The sequence below is a fragment of the Aythya fuligula genome, chromosome 6, assembly GCF_009819795.1.
Source record: "Aythya fuligula isolate bAytFul2 chromosome 6, bAytFul2.pri, whole genome shotgun sequence".
Taxonomy (NCBI): domain Eukaryota; kingdom Metazoa; phylum Chordata; class Aves; order Anseriformes; family Anatidae; genus Aythya; species Aythya fuligula.
In genome coordinates, this window is record NC_045564.1 from 15,843,260 (window position 1) to 15,859,042 (window position 15,783).

General features: G+C 34.6%; 2 protein-coding genes across 2 annotated transcripts; one reads left to right on the forward strand and one right to left on the reverse strand.

Moving 5' to 3' along the window:
* The first annotated feature begins 104 nt into the window (after positions 1-104).
* FKBP7 (FKBP prolyl isomerase 7) lies at positions 105-4,273 on the forward strand. Its single transcript, XM_032190160.1, has 4 exons — positions 105-347; positions 1,563-1,714; positions 3,529-3,662; positions 3,970-4,273. The coding sequence occupies exons 1-4, from the start codon at positions 127-129 to the stop codon at positions 4,129-4,131; spliced, it is 669 nt and encodes a 222-aa protein (XP_032046051.1). The 5' UTR covers positions 105-126; the 3' UTR covers positions 4,132-4,273.
* A 1,526-nt stretch (positions 4,274-5,799) lies between these two features.
* PJVK (pejvakin) lies at positions 5,800-14,343 on the reverse strand. The gene is made up of 6 exons (XM_032190681.1): positions 14,113-14,343; positions 11,393-11,588; positions 10,450-10,591; positions 9,633-9,750; positions 7,679-7,783; positions 5,800-6,288 (listed from the first exon to the last, which is right to left on the reverse strand). The coding sequence occupies exons 1-6, from the start codon at positions 14,321-14,323 to the stop codon at positions 5,987-5,989; spliced, it is 1,074 nt and encodes a 357-aa protein (XP_032046572.1). The 5' UTR covers positions 14,324-14,343; the 3' UTR covers positions 5,800-5,986.
* Positions 14,344-15,783: the final 1,440 nt, after the last annotated feature.

Genomic DNA, 15,783 nt, shown 5'->3' on the forward strand with positions numbered 1-15,783 from the left:
CCCCCCCCGGGCGCTCCCAGACGTCCCCCTCGCTTCCTGGGGCCGGCCCCGGGAGCCGGCCCGGCCCGCCCACAGCCAGCCGGCCCCGCCGCAGCAGTGCCACGCCGGCGGCCTGCGCGGAGCGAGATGGGCCGCGACATGATCCTGGTCCCCATCCTGCTGCTGCGCCTCCTCGCCATGGCCCCGGCCCCGGCGCGGGCCGAGGGTGTCGCGGCGGCGGAGGAGGAGGTTAAAATAGAGGTGCTGCACCTCCCCGAGAGCTGCAGCCCCAAGAGCAAGAAGGGGGACCTGCTGAACGCGCACTACGACGGCTTCCTGGCCAGCGACGGCTCCAAGTTCTACTGCAGGTGGGGCAGCTGGGGCAGCGTCTGCTGATATTAATACCCTCCCTACCCCCCCCCCCCCCAAAGCCTTTTTTATTTTCTATTTTTACCCCTAAGCTGAGCGCTGAAGGATTTCTGAAACCAGCGCGTGGTGGTTTTCTGGAAATAAGTCGTTTTGGACAGAAATGTCAGTACAGGCTTCTGCCTGGTTGGCGTGGCGGCTGCCCCACACCAGGCCGCTGTGCAGGCAGCGAGGCTGCCGGGCTCTCCTCGCACCCATCTTGCTGTTTGAGCGTGCACGTCCCGTCCATCCGTCAGCAGGCTGTCTCTGCTCGTTTTGCTGAAGCCGTTGTGCAGAAGCTTCGTTTTATTTTTAGTCTTAGTTTTAACAGTGCCTTGCTTTTCTTGTTGGTGCATCCTGCCGAGAGTGGCGGGACTCGCTGTGCAGAGCTGCAGAGGGGAAGTCCGCCTTTGGCAGGCTCGTTGCTTGCCCATATATCACGGATCTGACTGGCATTGATGGGCCTAGTTTATTACCCAACCTTAATTCGTCCCCCCCCTTGCATTATTTAAGAAAAAATCAATAGAGGATAATGCTACATTTAACTGCTATTTTACTTACACTTTTTTCCTGTTGGAGTGTCTAATTTTGACACATTTAGTGCTGCCCTTTGACTTTTGAGCTGCTCATTCACAGCTCAGTGTAGCTCCCATAGGAGGGACACCTTTGAGCAGAAGCTGGCTCAGACACTGCTGTAAGTGAACAGAGCAGCGGGTGAGCACACAGCACTGTAGCCAAGGTTTCCACATTCCCCCAACACTCAGTAGCACGCTCTGTCCCGTCCCATCCCGTCCCATCCCATCCCATCGTGAGCAGCTGAAGTCGTTCTCAGTTCACAGCAGTGAATTCATCCCAGCTCTCCTCTCACAGACTTCCTGAAGTAACACTTCTCATGCAGCCTCTCTCATCAGGAGGATTGAATGGTTTTAGTAAGAAGTTAGTTTTTTACATGTCCTGTGATTTCAAATGGAGGTTACCATTTATACATATCAAGATTTGACCTTAAATAAATTGTGAGTGTAGCAGAAAAATAGCATTAAGACTTAGGATATTCTTGCATTCTAAATGTTCTTGCGTTTAAATAATTTAATGCATGCTTTTACCAACTGCTAATTTAAAGTCATTTAAAAAATAAAAATGCTAAATTAATTGTTATCCACTCACAATTGTTTTAATAGTCGGACACAAAATGAAGGTCATCCAAAATGGTTCGTTCTGGGTGTTGGACAAGTCATAAAAGGGTTAGATATTGCTATGATGAATATGTGTCCTGGAGAAAAACGGAAAGTGATCATTCCTCCATCATTAGCATATGGACAGCAAGGATACGGTAAAAAAAAAGATTTTAAATACTGAATTTTGACTTTGCTTTGTTTTATTGCTCTGAAATCAGGTTTGAATTTATGATGCTTAAGTGTGCAGTCCATTTAAAAAAAATGTTCAAGTAAGAGCATTATGCAGTGTCAGTACTCAGTTGCAGATAACTTAAATTCAGCTCTGGCTTGGGCGTAGTAGTTTCTCTGAAAAGGTAGTTCCTGCTGTGTAGTAATTATTTGGCAATGGTATTGTGTTAGAATCATGTGCACTGGTTCTGTCTTTGATACAATTCTGTTCTAGCCAATGAAGTTTAGTAGGAATAATTTGTTGTCCCTTGAGTGTAATGTTTAATAAAAAAGTCTTGTAACAATAAGGAAAAACACTGATACAAAAATACATTCTTTAAATCTAATACTAGCGTTGTTTGTTCTAGGTAGCACTTCAAGAAAATACTGCTTTCCTACAGTATACTTGTCCTCTGTCTCAGCGTATTCCTGCATGTTGGGGAAGATGCCTGCCTAATCTTGAATTAGAAAAGATGCATGTGGCTTTCTAAATCTTTACATGTCTTTCTTTTGTTGGTATGTATATTCGTAAACTACAGGCACTGAATTCTAGTACTGTATCTTTATTTAGTAGATAGTATATAAACCATGACATATGTTCAGATATATTTAAAAATTCTACACATTCAAGCTTGTAAGATTAAAATCTTTTGAACTCTGAAGCCTGTCATTTTTTATACAGATATTTTAGATGAGAAGTGCAAGTAATAGTTTTGTTTGCCTTGTGCTTATAAACAAGTTTATGAAAGATGGTCACAAGCTCAAAATTCTGTCAAAATTCTGAGGTTACAATGTCATGCTCACTAGCTTTGGCTACGAATAGAAACAGCTTGCATGTTTACATTTTAATTTTACACTGCACAATTTCTAGATGCTTTTTTGGCTTTACTTTCAGACCTCATTAATTTATTCTTGTCTCTTCCAGTTCCTGTTTTAGCTAGATGCATGATGCAATGATCTATGCTTATAGGCAAATGCTCTGACACAGGAATAATAGTGTCTAACATGTTTCGGTATCTTTTTACTAGAGACCAGATAAAATATTCGAGTAGTTCTCTTTGTTGTTGTTGTTGTTGTTTTGTTTGTTTGGTTGTTTTTTGTTGTTGTTGTTGTTGTTTTGGTGAATCAGTTCAATTACACATTATTGCTTCTTTCTAGTGAGATGCATATTCAAATCATCATTTTGCATAATGCCCTTTTAGCCATAGATATAATTCATAGTAAGTTTGTAAAACCTGATATTACCTGCTTGTTTCTTCAGAAAGAAAATACATACGAGTGTCAGCCTAGTACAGTAATCTTTTAAATCACATTGCAAATATTAAATAAAGTTAAACATCATAGAATTTATCTCTCAATAAGCCCCATCATAAGACAGTATGTGAAATAGTGAGAAGTTCAGAAATAGCTGTTTTTCACAACACACAAACTCTTCTCAAAATCATATACATCTTCATTTTTAAAAGTACCTGAATTGATATGATCAATATAATTTTGTTTTAGGGAAGTATATTGTTTGTAAATCTCTCTTAAAGTCATTTGTGTAACACAGTTACCTGCTCAATGCATGCCACTTCTGTTTTGCCAGAACATGAACAATCGTCCTGTCTAGCTGTGTAATATTTAAATCCAGAGTTTAATCTGAATATTAATAGTCTTTTGTAGTAGGAAAAATAAGACAATTTACATGTGCATTTACCATATGTGTGATCACTGAACATTTTGTTTGATTTCTTAAATGTGTTCTTTCTTTTATTAATAGCACAGGGCAAGATTCCACCAAATGCAACATTGATCTTTGAGATTGAACTTTATGCAGTAAATAAGGGACCTCGCAGTGTTGAAGCATTTAATCAAATAGACAAGGACAGTGACAGGAAACTCTCTGAACTCGAGGTAATGTGGCATAACTAATTTGGAATAGATTATACAATTACGGATATACTTTATCAGCATTAACATTAGTTACCTCTCTTGCAGTTCATCATGTAAAGCTTCTGTATACTTACACAAACTGTACAGTGAGATGTACATATTTGCTTTAATATATTAATAGTCCCAAGCTTGGTAGGAGAGAAACTTCAGACATCTGCACAGCAGTCACAGTAACTCACACATATATGACAATGCTCTTAAAGATAGATAGCTGCTGAGGACTGATATAAAAGCCACAACAGTTGATTTTTTATTTCTTCTCTTCTAGATAAGCCAGTATTTGAAAGAAGAATTTGCAAGAGATGGCAAAAAACGTCACCCCTCAGCACATGATGAAATCTTAGCTGATATATTTAAGAAGAATGACCATGATGGCGATGGTTTCATATCAGCAAAGGAGTACAATGTCTACCAGCATGATGAACTCTAAGCACTCATAAAATCTTTGGCTGTTTTCTGGACACTGAATTAAAAAATAATAATAATAATAATATTTCATCGCAAAATCTTTTGTATTTTTTTTATAGTGGCATCTTTTTATATCTAAGGTGACTGTAAAAATCTTATTTTTAACACTCAACTAATAAAATGTGTTAGGTGTTGCAAAAGAAATAAATACAATTGGAACACAACAAGAGCTATTGTTACTGATTTGTCATTTCCTAATCTACACTATTGCTCAGTTGTCTTCCTTAATGTGTAAATTACTGATCAAAATAATTGTTTCTGTTCTGTCAGTCAAAAAAAAAAATTCTAGTAGTTGTTGACAAAATGAGAAAATAACTGGATGAATACTTCTAAGTTCCCTGTAAAATAAAAGGAGAAAACAATTCCAGGAAGGTAATCCATTAGAACGCTGCATAGGCCATTGGCCATTGCAGCAAATTTATCTATAAAAAACCTTAAATGAATCTTGTCTGTGGAATTTCAACATAAAAACACAAATGTTTTTAAATCAACTTAAAATACCCTCTTTGTAATATTAAGTTGAAGTTTGGTGTTTATGAAAATACAGTATTTTCAAGGAAATTTTTAAACTTTGTAATAAAATTACTAATGCAGTTAGCCAGATTGTTCAGCAGCACAATGTTGAAAATCTACAATATCATATTTTATTTGAATGAGGTGTAAGATGATAGGAGATATTCTATATAAGGTAATTATCTGGGCATGAATCTGTTTTCCCTCACTTTGGAAAAATGCAAAGTAACACTGATAGTTAATACACAGTACTTGTGCTTATTGAGCTGTTCTGCGTATGTAGATGCCATCACAACACTTGCGTAATGTACCTTTCTATTGAGAAAAATGGTCATTTATTTCAACATGGAATAAGGAGATGTACACAGTGAAAATGGCAGCCTAGGTAAAAAGATTTCTATATATGACTGACTTATCTTAAAACCATGATAAAACATACATATAAAATTTAATTGTCTTTTAACGTAGCATGGGGAAGGTTTGAACAGTACACTGAACAGCACTCCCAATCTCTGTATTGGGTGCTAGTCTCTAGTGCCCCCTAGAGTATATATTCTTAACATCACAAACTTAATTTCTCATAGTTGAGGTCTATAGATTGAAGACCTTCAGGCAGAAGTCTAGTTGGAAGGATTTAGTTCTGTTATCTTTGTAACTTTCATAAATGTTTCCTGCTAAACACTTTTTTTCTGAACACATAAATGGTATGAAAGTCATGAGCAGCTATGACCTAAAAAACAAACTCAAAAAAGGTAGACTGGATCGTACCTCGTACGTAAAGACACTCAACTATGAAATTCCCATCACCAGTTTTAGTTCCCTTTTGTGAATGAAACATTAGACAGAGCTAAGCTTTAGCATGTTTTTTAATCTGATACTTCAGTGAAAGATTCATGAGAACACTAAATTATTAACAAATATTCTCATTTTACCATTCTATTCCAGTGTAGATAAAGGCAACATTTGGGGGTTTAACACCAAATTTATGTAAACAATTTATTTATAGGTAGGTTCTAGCATATATTTTGACATTATGAAAATACAGTTTGAAAGCACATTTTTAATTATGATAATACAATGAGAAGGTACTAGAAAAAAAGAAAAGCAAAATGTCAGGGAATGCATACATTTTCAAGTAATTAAGGTCATTGTGAAGCAAATGATTTGAAAATAATAGTGTTATAAAAAGTTTTGCACTTTCACTATTTTGCATTTAAACAAAATGAGTCACATTTACTAATTCTGAAAAGTTTGTGGCACAGTTATTTATGCCCATGTCTGCAATAGGCACTTACCTACATCAGTTACTTCACTCTCTTATGCCAGAGGTCAAAACAGGGCACAGCATGCAGTCGTACAAACTTTTGTCCATTAAAAGAACACTCTAGGCATCCATAGACTGTCTCCCTTTTAGAACTTCCCATTCCACAAAGGACGCAGGGACCTTTCGTGATGTTATTATGAAGTAAATTAATCCGGATATGAGCCCCTTCTCTGAGATAGCTTGTAGAGAGATTGGTCAGGCTTGCAGCTTTTTCATAGTAGTCTGTAAAAAGGTCCTCCAAGTAAACATCAGAGTTAGCGATGGTATCTACTACTCTTTTATCTGAAAAAGAAGGCACACAAAAAAAGAGCAGTGGTTTGTCATTACATTATGAACTGTTCACAAAACAATCTGTAAATCTACTGATGGAAATGACAACTGATTCATGAAACCGTTCTAAACATGTCACCATAGATGACTTCTTATCAAAAGCCCTGCATGATGAAAGTTTTCCTTTATTTTCACAAAAGACATTGGCAGAAGCTGGAATTATTTTTATAAATGACCTGTATAGTATAATTGTAATTTATTTTTTTTAGAAATACACCTAATCAATCACAAATCGCCAAATCACAGCTGTGTACTTTCCTGTTTAAACGTTTTCATTTTAGTTTTTCAAATTTTGTTTTCTAAAAATTGTTAATTCTGTTTATTTAATGAAAAAGAAAAAAACAAACAAACAAAAAAAAACATCGCTTAAAGGATTTAGAAAATTTGGAGGACTCTATGCTGCCCTCTTAGAAGACTTCTGAGCATCCAAACACCCCAGGGAGAAGTCACTCTCAGACTGACCTGCTTGTCTCCTCTTTCTTCATTTCTTCTTAGTTTAGATAAGATGACCAACTTTTAAACAGCCAAAACTAGCAATACATAGCATACCCACAGATTTGCTCTCTTAGCATAATACTGGAGCAGAACTGAAGGCTTGGTCCATAAATGTCCTTTGATCAATAATGGGATACGGTGGAGCAAGGATACATGGACAGAACAGCCTTTAGAAGGATGTCTTTGATTCTTATTTATCTTCACTTTCAGATTTGCAGCTTTCCACAACAATTAGACTAAGAAATCTTAAAATAAATAAATAAATAAATAGGCTACATTCACTAGAACAAATCCCCAGATTTGAGTAATATAGTCAGAGATATCCCAAAGAAGACATAGCTACCTACATAAAGTGACACTTAGCGTTGTTGGCTGTTGTGTTCGTATCAGAGTGAGAAAGAGAACTATGACGCTATCATGCCGATATCCCTGCTACATGAAGATATAGCCTAAAGAGTACATTCTAATATTTAAATTGTTGGATACTTAAAATTAGTCATAAAAAGTATACCCTGCAATACTATTTATAACACGTATTGCATAATGCTCTATGTAAATTGCAAACATATGAAATAAGGTTAATATTAACTGATTAGTTGTATAATTACTCAATACCACACATCAGCCATGGACTATTATATATTTTAAGATATTTAGTAACACCATAAATTTGTTATTGTGAAAAAGATTCTGTCATAACTTGACAATCAGTACATAAGAAATTGGAGTACATTTTACACTGAAGTTTTCTCATTTTAATGTTCATCTTGCACACAAACTAAAGAAACAAATAACTACTCTACATGCAGTAACTAAGACATTTGTGTATAAATATCAAAAACCATACTTCGATGAAATAGATTACTCTTTAACATCCTTAATTTGTTCATTGAAGATGATGTGGATTTCTCTTTTTCAAATCCTCCTTTTGAAATTGGAGTCACACATAGTTCTGTAAAAATGAAACATAAGCTATTAGAAGAATGCAACATAAAAGCAATAGCTGTTCAACACAATTTAATATGCTTTTCTAACCTATAATAGGTTGATGAAGCTAGCAGTTACTAAATTCAGCTTTGCTAAAAATTGTAAAGGCTAGTACCACTGTCTAATACAAGTCTGCACGCAGCAATAACACACAGAATCAAATGAAATGTTCAATAGGATTTTTTAAACATTCATGGTTTCCAACATACATCATCAGTTTGTTTATAGGTTGTTTTTTTTTTATGCAATTCCTGCCCACATTAAGGGTTAATTCTTTAAATCATATTGATGGAGCTCCCACTTCTAAGTATCTACATAATCTCTGTAGACTCCTTTGAAACTAAAAATAAGAACTTATAAGCAAGGGTGCAAGATCTATAGTCCTCTGTTCCAATGGAGATTCAACTGCCAAAAGTTATTTTTTTTGAAATGAAAATAAATATCACATTAGTTTTTATCCATAACTTGAAAGAAAAACTTGAAAGCAAAATATATGGATAATCAATTACAAGGAACTGAAAAAGCAGGACTTCAATTGATAATTATTTTTAATTGAGTTAGACAGATATCAGCTTCACTGATGATTTCAATGATTTAGCTAAAACGTTATTCTTGTGCTTGTACCTACCACTACATACAGGTAAAATAAAATCAAAGCACTTCAGAATTTGAAGTTAATGTTGAGCTCTATGGAACTGAATATAAAGAACTACTGTACTGTATTTTCTCTTCTACTTTTAATCCAGTAATTAAGCCTGATTGGGAGTGTATTTAAAGTTTTTACAGTAAAGTTCTTTCACTGCTCAGTAAAAAGGTGCTTTAAAACACAAAGTTCCTGTCATAGAATTTGAATACTGCATGTGCCAAAGAATACAGAGCTATTTGCAACTTCTAAAACTGGTACTGCTGTAGAGATCTGCAGAGGTACCTGCAGAGGTACAGAACACCTCCCTAATCTTTTGTCTTGCTATTTTAAAAAGGCCACAATGATAATCAGAGTTAAGAAATTCCTGAAACAATTTAGCAACTCTCACAGAAGTCCCTGTATTTAAGTACATGTAAATTTGGTGGTTGAAACACAATCTAACATTATTTGGTTTTACTAAGTTCTAGATCAAATCCTAAAATTGAATTTCTGCTTTATTGCAAACAACACCAATAACATTACAGGCTACACATTAATTAGTGTAAATAATGTAAAGACATAAACTCTATCCTTTCTCCAAAAGGAGACAAACTTACAGGAGCTCCATAATGTTTTCCATATTTGTTTTCAGTAATTCTATTTCTTTGTAAATATCTTCAGATAGCTATACATGTAATGATATATCAGACTGAAATTACAGCCACAACAACTAAAATTCTTAGCTTTGCTTAAAAGTTCTGCACACTTTCTTCTTTACTTAGGTCTTTTTACTTTCCCATTTTATGCAAGTGTTCAGATGGTCATAAAAGTCTCGATATATAAATAAATGATTTTTTGTTCCTTGCAAGTGGAACATGTGGGATGTAAAAAAAAACAAAACAGAACAAAACAAAACAAAACAAAACAAACAAACAAACAAACAAACAAAAAAAACAGTAAAACTTAAGTTTTAAAAATATTTCCATGGCGAAGTATTTTCCACTACCTGCTTTGTTAATCTTTTCAGTAATAACCATTTTCCCCAGAAATTCAGACTACTTATGTTCATAAAATTAAGGCATGCCCATTTTATGGGATTGAGGCTTATGTAAATGAAGAACAAGAAAACTGTTGAAAAACCTCAAACCACTTTAAAAAATGACAGTAATGACAATAATGCACAACTTACCAAAATTACCATCCAAATGAATATAAAGCTCAAACACACTAAAAGCAATTGTTGTATGTGCAGGAAAAACAATGGCTTTGTCCCGTCCTTTATAATTTTGGTCTTCAATAATGTGAAACTATAATTTGGAAAATCATCAAAAGAAAAAAAAAAAAAAGAAATAAAAAATAAACAAAACAACATCTTAATTGTATATATTGAGAACTATTATACCAGGAGGAAGCTCTGAAACTGGAGATCAAATTTCATCAGTAAAGAATTTCATACTATCAGTGTTGCATTTATACAGAGACAGTAATTTAACTTGCATCAGTCACCAAAAATTATGTGAATGTTATAAATGCTAGCAATGGACAAACCTCAGAAGATTCGAAGTTTCAATTATTCAAACATATTGATGACAACGAGGGGGGGGGGGGAGAAATGGGACAGGGAGCGAGATGCCAATCCTTGAAATAATAACAACCTGAAGTTGTAATGAGTTATAGAAGATGTATATAGTAATAAAAGATATATGATTATCAGAGTTTCAAACTGAAAAGAAGGAATTTCCACATTTTTGCCGAGACTTCACCCAAAACAATGTCTCATTGTCTAGCCATCCTTTTATGCATTTTCCTTAGCTCACTCATATAAACGATACAAATAAAGAAGTTATTCAGTTTTACATCAGTGTGATAACATAAACTCACTTTAGAATTTTTCTAAGCTTACTTCTGTAAAAATACAATTAAATCCAGCCATAAAATCTATAAAAATGAGCTTATTGTTTGCCTGTTTGAGTTACAGAACTTTATTTATCCTAAAACATATTTACCCTCATGGTTTCTCCACGCATTCCAGTATGGACAGTCAATGAGCACTGCCTTGTGGTCCTAATACTTTCCATGACCACGCACAAAATCTCCATCCTACTTTTTCTTGATTGATGTACTAGACAGTGATCAAAGTTTATTTTTCTAAAATCAAGAGGGAGACAAGGAGGACATTCAGAGATTATTAGCAAATTGCAAAGCTTCTTGTATAATCAATAACTTGTATATTATGTATATCTTGTATATTAGTAATACAGTTATGAATTTTATAAGTAATAGCTTTAATGCTCTACCTTTGGGCTTCCATAAAGCTTATAATTGTGGAAAGTTTTGGTTAGAAATCTAAAATGATAACTATAGAAGCTGGCATACACTGAATGGATTAAAAACTAGCTGATGTGTATGAACTATAACTGCAATATACTATATGAAGTACAAACATGAAATGATCATCAAACAAGTGTGTTTCTAGGAGAATCTCTACAGGCACTGGCTCTTAGTCATATAACACAGATTTGTTTGTTTGTTTGTTTGTTTGTTTGTTTGTTTTTATCAGCAGATGAGGATTTCTTCTTCCTAATGTTATTTGAAGTAAATTTCAAATTTGCAGTAGTAGGAAATTTAATACATAGGATCTTTGATGGACTCATCCTCTCTAGATTTTTTTCTTTTTTTCTTGGAAGATGCACTGTAATTAAAACAAGAATTAATTCCGATAAATTCTATAGCCCCTGTTATACTGGAGGTCATGTGCAGTGATTTAATCTGAGACTTGTTAGTCATACAAGAAACCTGGAAAATATCTGATGGTGAGTGGTATTTATTGCCTAAAATAACCAAAACCTAACCCTTTTTTGTATTAATAGATTTTGTTCAGAGATTCAACCTAACTGTATGAAATATAACTATGGAACTAGAAATATATATATATATTTATAATATAACCTTGTAGTGAGTTCTTTAAGTAATGTCGGTACTTCAACTTCATGTTTGGTCACTATGCCAAAAGAAGCTTTAAAGGCAACAGAATCTGATCCAGCAACATCAAAACCAACATCATTCATTATCTGATTTCCTCTTCTACCATTGAGCGTAACATCCGATTTGTCTTCATAATTGAGCAACTGGTAAGATGAGACACCTGAGTAAAAGAAGATAACCATTGTGTGATGAAGATCTGAACATAGTACTTTTACATAACGTTACATACTTGTAACAGGACACTTTAATTATTTTAAATTTGTATAGAATAAATGTAAAGAAAATAATGAAGTGCACTGTTCTTACTATACTTAACAATTTTGATATAAAATTCACAGCTCCATTACGTGCTTATTTATCAGTGCTACTACTGATGATTAATGGAAAGAGAGTGCGTGGGGTCTGAGGGATCTCTGTACCTCTCACTGACAGAGTTTTGCTCAGAGTCCCACATGGAATATATCTTAAGAATGAAATGGTGATTAGGAATATTTCTGCATTTCTGTGCTTAGCACTATTCTCCTTTATCAGGAGATATAGAACAAAAAGATATGCAATGTGTTTAAAGGTTTTTTGAAACACATTACTCTGAAACACAAACAAAATGAGTTAATGAAGACTGCACGGAATATGAACCCTAGGAATAAAGAGAAAGCCAACATGGCGGATACACATCATGCCCATTTACTAATAACTTCAGCGCAGCTCTGGTGCATAACAAGTCATTGTGAAGACTTACTATACAGTAATATATATATATATATATATATATATATATATATATATATACACATTACCTGTGTATAGAATACACAGGTAATTTTTCCTTTTTTCTAATTTTTTGAAGAACTAAATGTTTTTTTAAAGTTGCATTTACATATTTCCCTTGTAAAATAATGTTAGGAAATTCTAAAAATTTCTGGATGTAGTACAAATGAACCTTACATTGTTTTCCATTTTTGCAATACATGTTTAAAGTGCAGATCTGCCAGTAACATTACCTTTGCCTTTTTCCCTGATAGGTCACAATCAGAATGTCTTGCCACATTTTCAGTGTGTCCCTAGTCATTCTAAAGAGTGTCAATTTAATCTGAAGGAAAACAGATTAATTCTGACTTACACAAAAAAAAAAAAAAAAAGAAAGAAAGAAAGAAAGAAAGAAAGAAAGAAAGAAAAATTGCTCTATTGTACAATAGAAGGGTGGGCTCCAAAGCATTTTTTAATGCTATAACATTTTATTATATATAATATATGCTATAATGTAACATTTTCTTCATAACTTTAAATACCATTACACTACCAGAAAAAATATTAGAACACATTGAAAAATTAATATGAACAGAGCAGGTAGATAAGGGAAATAGGCATTCAACTACATTGAAGAATCCAGGTTTTATTAATTTTTGTCTTATTCTTTGAAGCGTTTAGAATAAAGTGACACTAGAAAGTCACCCAGTGTTAATCCCGTTTGTCTTTACTTTTAACAACAACAACAAAAAAAAAAGCACATATTTTTTCATAACATTAAAAAGATTTCAAATGTTTATATTTGTCACATTAAAAAAAAAAAAAAAAAAAGGAAATTCAATTAGAAATGTCTTTGCTTACACTAAAGGACAAAACCTTCTGCACATGACATCTAACCTTTACAGAAAAGACTAAAGGCTTTGTGAGATTTTTAATGTGATTTTGACTCACACTTTTCCTCTGACTTCTTAAATGAGATTTTTCAAATTTTTCAGCTGGCTTGTCCTGAATGCAAGACTAGTAGGATTGGCAGGATTCCAATTTTGTTTCATATTGCTTTCATCCTGAAATCACCTCTTTGTGGAGTCAGGTGGCATTTCTGTCTTCCTGTGCACAAACTGGCTGTCTTAGAGTTTCTAGTTAATGCATTTGTTTTGTAATTAATACCTTTTTAAAATGTATTTTAAAAAATAAAGTGATGAAACTGTTTTGAGAAAACATATGCTGTTATAAATTGTATAGACTTTTCAAAGGAAGGTACAAGAAAATATAGTTCAATTTTGTACCTCTTAATTCTCATAGGATCTTCTCAAAGCTTTCTGACATTGCATAGCAAAAGCAATTTAAATAGTGCTGCCTCTTTAGGTATGTGAAAAAGATTACAAACATGGAAAAAATTTACAGAAATCCTATTACTTCAGTCAGATATCTGCTGTCAAATGTTTCTGCCTATGCAGAGCGTAGTTCAAAACATGAGATCACAAGCATGAAACAGATACCAAACTGAGTTCATTGTTACATATTTAAAAGTGAGAATGTAAAGAAAGGTGCAAAATAAAAGCACATATTAAGTAGCAATTAATCATACATGCATAAGTAAATATGCATTAGTACATCTTTCAGGAACTTGTGATTTGGAAAAAAACACAAAGCTTAACTAAATCTGTTGTATATTAGTTCCTATCAAGGTTTTGAAATATAACTGACTTTTTTATACTTCTTCAAGAAGTCGTGTTTTTTTGTTGTTGTTTGTTTGTTTTACCAATCTAACTTATACTTTTTTCCTAAATATTTATTATATGATGAAGCAAGATACATTATATTACACATATACTAAAAAACCATCATACTACCAGTACAGACTAAGCCATAACTACTGGTCTGTATTTAGGGGAAAGCATGCATTATTCTGCTTTCAAGAAAGATTAAAAACTTACCTGCAGAAATTTCTTTCTCCCCTTGAAGAATGTCTTTTAATGTGAAAGGTGTTGATGCAAATTTAGATTTTTTTGAAAGCAAACACTTTCTTTTCTTAATCACAAGGCTCAGAGGCTGGTATTTATCAGCCTCACTGAGACTGGGCACTGGAACTAGTCTTCCTCCATCACCAACCTGTTTAACAAAGTTTTTGGTTGCAGCAGCAAACATATTACAACATTAGTGATGATAATAATAAAACCCTCTGCATCAAGTGTAACTTCCAGACCTCAAACCCATGTTCAATTTCTCTTTACAATGTTCTTTGAAGCAAATTAATATTAAAAAAAAAAAAAAAAAAAAAACCTTTTTTTCCCTTTTTTTCTTTTTAAAAAAAAGCAAGTTATATTTTACTTGGAAAGGCTTGAAAGCATCTTAACTATCCAGCTTCTAGGTGTGTTGCTGAAGACCTCTCCCAAAGACCTTCAGCTAAGCTCTCTAGTTCTGCATCATGAATAATGAATTACCAATGTAAACTGATATGGAAATGCTTGTCCTTTCCTCTGCAGTTTAACACCACTGTTTGGAAACCAAAATTAAAATCTTAAAATGAGAAGACAGCAACTTAGGTAATCCTTCGCTTCCTGACAGGGGTTATTGATGCATTGCTGTTCATTACAACCTTGCTGCAGCCGAATCCTAGCATGTTTTGCCACCAGCATCAGGGAGAGCATCTCAGTTACGCATTTGTGGAAGCAAACAGACCTGCTGAGGTAGTGTTTCCTTTCAGCAGCAGCTGCACAACAGAACTTGCTCAAGCTCAGCGAGGGAGTCAGTGGCATGGGGCTCTGTGGAAGCACAAAGGCCAAGCGAAGTCTGGAAATTGCTGGAAGGCAGCAGTGGGCTCTCACTCAGCGCATGGTACTCTCCTCCCATGGAACACAGGGCTGGTCTTGAGACAGACAAGCTTCATATATTTGGCTTTGAAGTTGAAATTTCCAAATTTTCAGTAAGAGCTCTCAGAAAGTGCATAGAGTGTACTTGTGGAAAATAATAAATGTAAAATTACAGACAGAAGTGAGATTATTGATATTAAGGAGCAGCTCAAGAATCCTACAGGAAAAACATTAGTACAAAAAGATAAATTGTAAAGGGAAGGAAGAGGACCCTCTTAGTAGGCATCACTGTGGTGGACGCTGCAGGAACTGAGATGTCCCCACGTAATCATGATGGTCCAACTGGCAGGGACTTGAACTTCTTACTTCTTGCAAGAGTGGTGAGCACACAGCTGCTTGGTGTTGGAGCACTTCTTTTTGGTGCTCCTTCTGCAGTTACAGAAGATAAAATATCAGCCACAGCCCTGTGAAGTTACACTTCGATGTGAATATTATCACTTGGTGCTGGGTGAAAAGGTTATTTGGTTGGCTTTTTTTCCCAAAGTACAATTTCCATGTGAAAACATTTTTAAAACTGTTTTAATAATAATGACATTTATTTAATAATAGAAAACATTTCAATATCTGTTCTTTCCAATACTTTCATAATTATTTTTTAAATGGTTAGAGTATCAGGAAGTCCAACACAAAGGGAAAAAGAGAGTTCCTCAGCTGCCTGAGATGGAGGCAAAGGCTGTCAAAGCTTCCTGCTTACTCTAGAGGGTGCTGAAAATTCGAAGCTGGCTATACAGACTT

Excerpts from the sequence above, each read along its gene's own strand:
- FKBP7 (XM_032190160.1), top strand. The coding sequence starts at position 127 with ATGGGCCGCGACATGATCCTGGTCCCCATCCTGCTGCTGCGCCTCCTC. Across the intron at positions 348-1,562 it reads GGCTCCAAGTTCTACTGCAG|TCGGACACAAAATGAAGGTC; the intron begins GTGGGGCAGCTG and ends TTGTTTTAATAG. Across the intron at positions 1,715-3,528 it reads ATATGGACAGCAAGGATACG|CACAGGGCAAGATTCCACCA; the intron begins GTAAAAAAAAAG and ends TTTTATTAATAG.
- PJVK (XM_032190681.1), bottom strand. The coding sequence starts at position 14,323 with ATGTTTGCTGCTGCAACCAAAAACTTTGTTAAACAGGTTGGTGATGGA. Across the intron at positions 11,589-14,112 it reads GGAGAAAGAAATTTCTGCAG|GTGTCTCATCTTACCAGTTG; the intron begins GTAAGTTTTTAA and ends TCTTTTACTCAG. Across the intron at positions 7,784-9,632 it reads TCATTTGGATGGTAATTTTG|AACTATGTGTGACTCCAATT; the intron begins GTAAGTTGTGCA and ends TCATTTTTACAG.